The following is a 9697-nucleotide window of genomic DNA, read 5'->3' as shown; positions in this document are numbered from 1 at the left end:
TTTCCATATTACTTATCACGCACAAAATCCGCTCACAGCTCTTAGACTATAACATTTGTGTTCGATACAGATTTCAGTCCTCTACAAATAGTTTCCCATGACTTTTGATGTAAAATATTTAGGGAAGCAGGAATTCAACAGTTTAGAATTTCCCATTGAGTTTCCTATGGCCCGTTTGACGTTTCACCACCCTGTATAGATAATAATATTGAAAAATAATAAGTCATTTCGGCGGAAACCCAGATGAAACCCAGTTTGGATTTAGGAATGCGCTGGATACACGTGAGGCACTTTTGGCTTAAATTTACTTATGAAAAAATTCCGCGAATAGCGTAAAGATATTTATGTGGCTTTCGTCAATTACGAAAAGGCTTTTGCTAGCGTACATACTTAATGGAATGCTTTTTAGCATCTTCTACTTCTTTTTCTTCTCTTGGCATCATAAACCTGGATGCGTCTTTGCCTGTCTGGCAATGTCCTTTTATTTGAATTCAATTATTCCACTTGAACATATTAAGAAGCAAAGCCATTAATGGTAGAGACCTACGTAGCATAGAAAAATTGTATTGGAAGCAGAATGCAGCCCCCGTACGAGTCAGTGAGAGATTAAAAGACGAATATTACTTTCAAATAGTCGTCAGGCAGGGATTCTATCTCTACTGTTAGTTAATGCCTACTCATATATAATTTTCAACGATACCCCTACGACACTGTTATTTTATGCGGCAGTCTTCAGAGTTACTGGATTGCCTGAACACGATAGGAAGAAATGGGTCTAAAGATGAATGTTTCTAAGACACAATTTACGATAGTTAGTCGCCAATGTCAAGAGAATGTTTCCCTACAGGTAGATCAATAAAACATTGGGAGAGTTACTCACTTTAAACATCTGAGATAATACATTACTAACCAACTAGACTCAAGTAAAAAGACCAAATCCATGACTGCAGCAGCTCGAATAATATTTCTAAAAATGAAATCATTCTTCTGTACCACATTTTAAACCTAGAAGTACTTAAAAGAATGATCGAATATTATAATTGGACATTATTCATACATGGTACCAAGACGTGGAATCTAAAGGCTCTAAATATCCTGGAGAGCGATGCAGACAAATGAAGCTGTACTAAATAGTTTAAATGCCGTTCGTGGATAACTAAAAACTATTAAAATAAGAAAAATTTCATACCTAGAGCATGTTCTTAGAAGAAAGCGGTACGTAATACATCAGTTTATCATGAAAGGTAGAATCGGTGGCTTTAGAGAAATTGGAAGGAAGCAGATGTCATGACTCAAAAACACTCGCAGGACAGGAATACGCAATGCCCAACAACTACTCCGATTACCTGAAGACGGTGAACATCTTTCCAATGTAATTGCCGACGTTAGGGGGATCTAATATGGCAACGACAGAAAAAGATAATCTGTATGTAAAATCCATTATTATGTATATTAAACAAGAATAAAAAACCGCTAAACGCCGTAAAAATGAGTGGCGCACACAATATTCCAGCTGCAAAAGATCTAATAGGAATATTACGTGTCGCGAAAATGTATTTTTATTTTGATGCAAAACAAAATTCTAGTTTTATTTTAAAATATTTTTCCATAATATGTGCTCAATTTGAAGTAAACCGCGTCACAAAAGAGTAATTTTGACACAGTTTGAATTTGGAGAAACTTTTGTGGCACGTTTACTTCAAATTTAGCAAATATTATGGAAAAATCTTTTAAAATAATTAAACTAGATTTTTGTTTTGCATCAAAATGAAAATACATTTTTGCGCCACGTAATATTCATATCAGATCTTTTGTAGCTAGAATATTGTATGCGCCACTCATTTTTACGGCGCCGGCGTTTAGCGGTTTTTTATTCTTGTATCCGAAGTTTTTCAAAGTTATTTATAAATTAAATGTATAAATCTGAATGCAATGTTTCTCGATTACACGTTAAGCTTTATACATGGTCGCCTTTGTCGCATTACCTCCCAAATGATCTAGTGTACATCGAATGTACATTAGATTTTTTTCTATTCGAAATAGATTGAAAAAAATATTGGGATGGTCGGTAAATAAACTCGAATTGCCCGTTGCCAGATCAAATTAAGCGTCGTAACCACTACAACTACATAAACCATTTCAGTAATAATCGTTAATTGGATTATACATTTGCAGCTTAATAATTTCTAAACGGCTTAACCGATTTTGATCACTAAACATGAGTTTGAAACGTATTGACAATTAGTATCTGAGGCATCTAAGGTCAAGTATGATTACTGAAGCTATTACGGGAATTATTGAGCTTGAAAAACCGTTGTTTCCCAAAGATAATAGACTTGATCATATTTATGAAGCCTATAACTAAAAAATTCGAATTTCCCGGATATCAGGTATACACCGTTAGATTCGTCTAGAATACTTCTACAAACGCTAAGTTATTGGCGCAATTAGTAGGTTGAAATTTTGAGTAATTGTCGAAAAACCAAAATTTTCAAACTTTAGTTTTTCAGTTTTTCGGCTATACTGAGCCGCATATATGTCTGATCCTGACGGCTTATACATCATTTGAAAGCTTAACTCAACACTATTGATTTGGTGTATTTTTGGTTCTCCTGTCTCTTCTTGATCCGAAGATATATACCCCCAAAAAAATATTCCGTTTTGTACCTACCAAGTCCTATAGCTGGCTTATGGGTGGTCAAAAGTCACAAACTACACCGGTTCTGAATCGGCCCTAACCCCCTCTTCAAACACAAAAAAAATCAGATCGGCATAACTTTTCCACACACACATACATACATACATACATACATACATACATACATACATACATACATACTCATACAAACATACATACATATCCACAAACGTTTTCCCTTTTTTAAATAGAAATTGAGTCATATTTCTGAGCTCGGTAACTTGTGAATGGTATAACCGATTTTCAAAATTAGACATGCGTTGGAAAGGTAATGATCAGTACTATTAGACTTCTGCAAAGGTCGGACTTAACTTTTCGAAGTTTTTGGGAGTTTTGGGGACGAGAACGAAAAACAGACCCTAAATAGGAAGGGCCGTAAAATCCACACCCTTGGACCAAAATGAATGGTTGACATACGAGTAAATGAGTCTTTTCCTGAACTTTAAGATGGGAGTTGACCCAATTTTCAATTCAGTCAGATTTATAAAATCGAAAATTTCGTGTATATATAGTGTCCCGTGTAGGGGGTGTGGGTGTGCGCCACTGGCGAGAACTTCCGTTCTCTGGTAATAATAATAGTTATTAAGTTTTTTGTAATATCACATAAAAAAAACTAATATACTAAAATAATAACGGCTGTGAAATTTAAATGTTTGACTTAATATTCCCTATTCTTTATTCTAAGTTTCTTTTCCTCTTTTCCAAATATACCGATCCATACTTGGCTTATATTTGAATTTCAGTCAGCTTATAGTTGGTGTTAATATTGTGTCCGCTACTGATGGTCGAGTATCGCTGGCATCTTTTGGCCCACCCGGTCAGTGTTTGTAGAGTCCGGCATCCTATGACAAATTGCTAGTCAAGGTGGCCGTATGATAAACGGCCGGCATTTAGCGCAGTGGCCGGCAGAGGGCAGACTAATGATGCCCTCTGTCCGCCCTTTAACGCCCTTATTGCTTACGCCTTTGATCTACTGCCGACACCTTCCGCCAAGGTCTTAGAGCTCACTTGATTGGGATCCGTTCCCTTGATTGCTACTGAAGGACGAGTATACTCTGGCCCTTCGCCGGACCTTGTTTGGCCCTTCAGTTGTCTCGTCGGCAGACTGACAGGGAAAATTCATTTTGAATTGCAATTACTCAAAATTAGAATTCGAATATCTGTTTGCTAGGGCTGGACAAATAAGGTGCAGTTCAGTGCCTCGATTAATATTTTAATTTGCGTATTATTCGCCATTGTGTATATATTTCAATAAATCTATTGAAGAAGCATGTCAATTTTTTTCTTCATTTGGATAACACAATTTACTATTTAAAATAATATAAGTACCTCGACACCGTAAGGTACAAGAGGACGGCTTAAGTAAGTAATAATATAAGTAATATCTTTAATATTAGCAACAAAAAATAAATAAAAGACTATTACGAGTAAAACCCTACGAAAAATTTCGACAAAGCTCTTTTTTCTTGTATCATTTTACTTTTAGTACGTTCCTTGACAGTAAAATATTGCAAAGCCTATTAGACCAGGGCTGATCTGTTTTGAGGTGGATGTGAGAGGTGGCATTCGGATTTTTGCAGATAAAGTTAGGTGACAACTTCAATAATTATAATGAACTTATTATGCTCCTTCTTAAATATGCCCGAAACATTCATAAAAAAAAATAAAAATACATATTTAAAAATTTCGAAAAACATCGAATTTTTTTAAATTTCTTTGCTTATAACTTTAAAACGATTCATTTTGGAACAAAGTCGTATAAAGTAAAATACAGATAATTATATTTTGTATGACATACGACTGGTTAAAAATGTCTTAAATTATTACCATTTCTGCAAAATAGCAATAAATACAAAATAAGGGGGTAAAATAAGACTGATTTTCATTTTTCAACCACTTTGGTTGCACTTAAAACCTTCGTAATTCGCTAAAAAACAGTCCACCAAATTTTATTAAAATCGACCTAATAGATTTTGCATAATAATTTTTCAAACTAAATTTTTTTAAAAAAGTTTTAAAAAATTTTTAAAAACTTTCTGAACAAAAATTTTACCATTTAAAAGTTTGCTAATTTTTTTACATATATACAAGCGCCCTACCTATCTAATACACCCTAGAGAATTAAAATCGGATTATCTAAGCAACCTCAGCAATGTTTTAAAATTATAAACAATTTTTTGGCTCATAAACAAATTAGGGCTGTCGCCAGGGAGTGGGTACAACGGCCTCCTTTATTTAAATGGTCTTACCCAAGTTCTTATACGTATTTTGACCAGTACAACACAAATTTTTTTGGTAACAGTTAATCCGGATGTCGATAAGATTGTTATAAACAAAAAACTTGAGGAATTGCATAACAGCAATTTTTCGCAAAATAAAACATTTTTTTCTATTTTTTGGGTAATTCCAAGCAAAAAATGTTTTTACGAGTTTTTTCGTAGGATGCATAGTTTTCGAGATAAACGCGGTTAAACTTTCAAAAAATCGAAAAATTACAATTTTTGACCCCGAATATCTTTTGATTAAAAAATAAAATAGCAATTCTGCTTTCAGAAATTGAAAGCTTAAGTCAAATTATACCGGTCTTAATTATTTGCATTGCTAAAAATTAATTTTTTTATTTTTAAACAGAACTATTTGTTTATCAGCCAAGAAATTGTTTGTAATTTAAAAAAAAATTGCTGAGGCCGCTTAAATAATTTGAAATTAATTCTGTGAAGTGTGTTAGATAGGTAGAGCGCCTCTTCATATGTAAAAAAATTAGCCAACTTCTAAATGGTCTACTTTGTGTTCAGAAAGATTTTAAAAAATTTGAAATTTTTAAAAAAATTTAGATTGCAAATTTAGTATTCAAAATCTATTACAGTCGGAAAAATGAAATACTACCCATGAACGAACACATAAAACACGCTGTATTTTCCTGCCACCATGTCACAAAGAGAATTGGGCAGCGCAAGTACATGTAATTATAATTATTACATGTACTTGCGCTGGGCAATTTTCTTTGTGACACCGTGACAGGAAAATGCAACGTGTTTTATATGTTCGTTCATGGGTATTCTTTCGTTTTTCCTACTGTAGGTCGATTTTAATGAAATTTGGTAGAAGGTTTAAATATGCCATATGCATTTTCTAAGCGAATTACTAAGTTTCTAAGTTGCATCAAAGTGGTTAAAAACATTGAAAAACAACAGGCTTATTTTGCCCCATTATTTTGTATTTATTGCTATTGTGCAGAAAGGGTCATCTTTAAGATATTTTTAACCAGTTCTATATCATACCAAACTCAATTATCTTTATTTTATTTTTGTATTACTTTGTTCCAAAACGAATAGTTTTAAAGTTATAAGCAAAGAAATTAGGAAAAAGCGATGTTTTTCGAAATTTTTAAATACATTTAGTTTTTTTATTTATGTTCCGGGCATATCTGAGAAGGAGAATAAGTCAATTATTATTATTGAAGTTGTCACCTAACTTTATCTGCAAAAATCCGAATGCCACCTCTCACATCCAAAACCAGACGTTTTTTCACAATTCAGCCCTGGTCTATATAAATTTTAAAGAACCGCTTAAATTGACATGAAAGGCTATAGCGGGATAAAATGGTAAAATCTGCACTCGGCTGGATTCTTAGATGGGATTGGGCAATCGAAAGTACATAATTCAAAAACCCCCTAACCAAATTTTTAGCTCCCTATGTGACCCCAGGTGTCCCCTATCGAAAAAAATGTGTTTTTTGGAAAAACATTTTTTTTGAGCGATCTTTTGCTTTAAAAAATGTGAAAAATTATGAGTGTACATTATTATACCCAAAATCACACTGATTTTTTTTTAGATTTTTTGGATCAAAATTGAGGCCAGAAAAATTTTTTGAATTTTTCAAAAAAATTTTAGGTTATGTTGGTAATTTTTGGCTAGCGCCGACAAAATTTTTTTTAGTGTATATTTTTCCGTTCTTTTGAATGGCAGGGATAGTTTTGCCATTTTCTCGCCGGAAATTGCTCAAAATTCGAAAAAACCCATTTTTTTGGTTCCCCCCCTCATGTTTGTAGTGTTTACTGAGCCATCTTTTCTTTAAAAAATCTGAAAAAAATTATGAACATACATTGATACCCAAAAATATACTGTTTTTTTTTCAGATTTTTAGGATCAAAATTGAAAAATTTTGAATTTTTCAAAAATTGTTTAGGTTATGTAGGTAATTTTTGGCGAGCTCCGACATAATTTTTTTTAGTGTATTTTTTTCCGTTCTTTTGAATGGCTGGGATAGTTTTGCCATTTTCTCGCCGGAAATTGCTCAAAATTCGAAAAAACCCATTTTTTGGTTCCCCCCTCATATTTTTAGTGTTTACTGAGCGATTTTTTCTTTAAAAAAACTGAAAAAACTTATGAACATACATTGATGCCCAAAAATTTACTGGTTTTTTTTCAGATTTTTTTGATCAAAATTGAAAAATTTTGAATTTTTCAAAAAATTTTTAGGTTATGTAGGTAATTTTTGGCTAGCTCCGAAATAATTTTTTTTAGTGTATATTTTTTCGTTCTTTTGAATGGCTGGGATAGTTTTGCCATTTTCTCGCCGGAAATTGCTCAAAATTCGAAAAAACCCATTTTTTTGGTTCCCCCCTCATATTTTTAGTGTTTACTGAGCGATCTTTTCTTAAAAAAATCTGAAAAAAATTATGTACATACATTGATGCCAAAAATATACTGTTTTTTTTCAGATTTTTTGGATCAAAATTGAAAAATTTTGAATTTTTCAAAAAAATTTTAGGTTATGTAGGTAATTTTTGGCTAGCTCCGACATATTTTTTTTTAGTGTATTTTTTTCCGTTCTTTTGAATGGCTGCGATAGTTTTGCCATTTTCTCGCCGGAAATTGCTCAAAATTCGAAAAAACCCATTTTTTTTGTTCCCCCCCCCTCATATTTTTAGTGTTTACTGAGCGATCTTTTCTTTAAAAAATCTGAAAAAAATTATGAACATACATTGATGCCCAAAAATATACTGTATATAGTATTATTGTATTATTATTCTATCTATGTATATTATGGATTGAAAATAGTAATATGTAGATATTCACATACTTATTTAGTAAGCTACATTTATGGAAATAACTTGATTACGGTGCAAACGTGTTTGCTTATTTAAAATGTAACTTTTAACGAATAATTTTATTTACTTTACACCTTTGAAAAGTAAAATTAATAAAACAAAATAAGTTGAAAATAAACGTTTGCCTATAGATGTATGGCATATTTCATGATGTGAAAACGTTTTTAATAATTACTTATTAATTACTTATAATTACTTATTAATAACATTAATAATGTCTATATATATTTAGATATTTTTAATATTGATATATTTTTTAAAATAGGTACTCTAGCGTATCAAAAAATTAACTTTCAATTACCTAACTTAATTAATAAATACGCAAAAGGTAATATTAATATGGTAGTTTCAATTGAGAAATCGGAAAACACAACTAAGACGAAGAAATATCTATGAATTGATCTATACAAATACATAATGTAATTAAGGTAGCCATGTACCTATAGTTAAGGGGTTAAGGTTGTCTACTAAATACATAGCAAAAATATCAACAAAGGGAGTTTGTCGTATTTTATGCATATTCTCTTCTCAAAATGGCTACCTTCTCTTCTCAAAAAACCTGATCACGCTATTCAAAATAACGAAAAATCGTTATTTATTGACATCAAAAATCGTTATTTATTGACATGCAATTGAGTTTATGTGCACACATAGGGGGACACAAAGAAATGGCTCTTTTCGAATTGTGAGGAAGTCCCGGAGAGAAAATGGCAAATCTAACCCAGTTATTCAAAAGAACGAAAAAAAAATACACAAATTATTTCGAAGTCTGTCAAAAATGGCTTACATAACCGATTTTTTTGAAGAATTCAAAAAATTTCCATGGGTAAAATTTTAATCCACAAAATCTAAAAAAAAATCAGTATGTTTTTGGGCATAACAATGTATGTTCATAATTTTTTTCAGATTATTTTAAGAAAATATCGCTCAGTAAACACTAAAAATATGAGGGGGGAAAACCAAAAAATGGGTTTTTTCGAATTATGAGCAATTTCCGGCTAGAAAATGGCAAAACTATCCAAGCTATTCAAAAGAAGGGAAAAAATACACTAAAAAAAATTATATCGGAGCTAGCCAAAAATTACCTACATACCCTAAAAATTTTTTGAAAAATTAAATAATTTTTTCTGGCCTCAATTTTGCTCCAAAAAATCTGAAAAAAAAACCAGTATGTTTTTGGGCATCAATGTATGTTCATAAGTTTTTTCAGATTTTTGAAAGAAAAAATCGCTCAGTAAACACTAAAAATATGAGGGGTGGAGACCAAAAAATGGTTTTTTTCGAATTTTGAGCAATTTCCGGAGAGAAAATGGCAAAACTATCCTAGCCATTCAAAAGAACGGAAAAAATACACTAAAAAAAAATTATGTCGGAGCTATCCAAAAATTACCTACATAACCTAAAAATTTTTTGGGTTACATAACCTAAAATGGGTTTTTTCGAATTTTGAGCAATTTCCGGCGAGAAAATGGCAAAACTATCCTAGTAATTCAAAAGAACGGAAAAAAATACACTAAAAAAATTTTGTCGGAGCTAGCCAAAAATTACCTACATAACCTAAATTTTTTTTGAGAAATTCAATAATTTTTTCTAACCTCAATTTTGATCCAAAAAAACTCCAAAAAAAATCCAGTAAACACTAAAAATATGAGGGGGGGAACCAAAAAAATGGGTTTTTTCGAACTTTGAGCAATTTCCGGCGAGAAAATGGCAAAACTATCCCAGCCATTGAAAAGAACGGAAAAATATACACTAACAAAAATTATTTCGGAGCTAGCCAAAAATTACCTACATAACCTAAAAATTTTTTGAAAAATTCAAAATTTTTCAATTTTGATCCAAAAAATCTGAAAAACAAAAACCAGTATATTTTTGGGCATCAATG

The 9697-nt window shown here is 31.8% G+C and overlaps 1 protein-coding gene across 1 annotated transcript in view; it reads right to left on the bottom strand.

The window, feature by feature from the left end:
- Positions 1–3655: 3655 nt before the first annotated feature.
- Positions 3656–9697, bottom strand: part of LOC126880875 (uncharacterized) — a 31589-nt gene continuing 25547 nt past the window's right edge. The window contains exon 4 of the mRNA XM_050644947.1: positions 3656–3803. Coding sequence (XP_050500904.1) covers positions 3656–3803 — 148 coding nt within the window. The remainder of the gene's footprint in view (positions 3804–9697) is intronic.

This window comes from Diabrotica virgifera, chromosome 2, assembly GCF_917563875.1.
Source record: "Diabrotica virgifera virgifera chromosome 2, PGI_DIABVI_V3a".
In the NCBI taxonomy this organism is placed as follows: domain Eukaryota; kingdom Metazoa; phylum Arthropoda; class Insecta; order Coleoptera; family Chrysomelidae; genus Diabrotica; species Diabrotica virgifera.
This window is presented reverse-complemented; position numbering and strand designations above follow the sequence as displayed.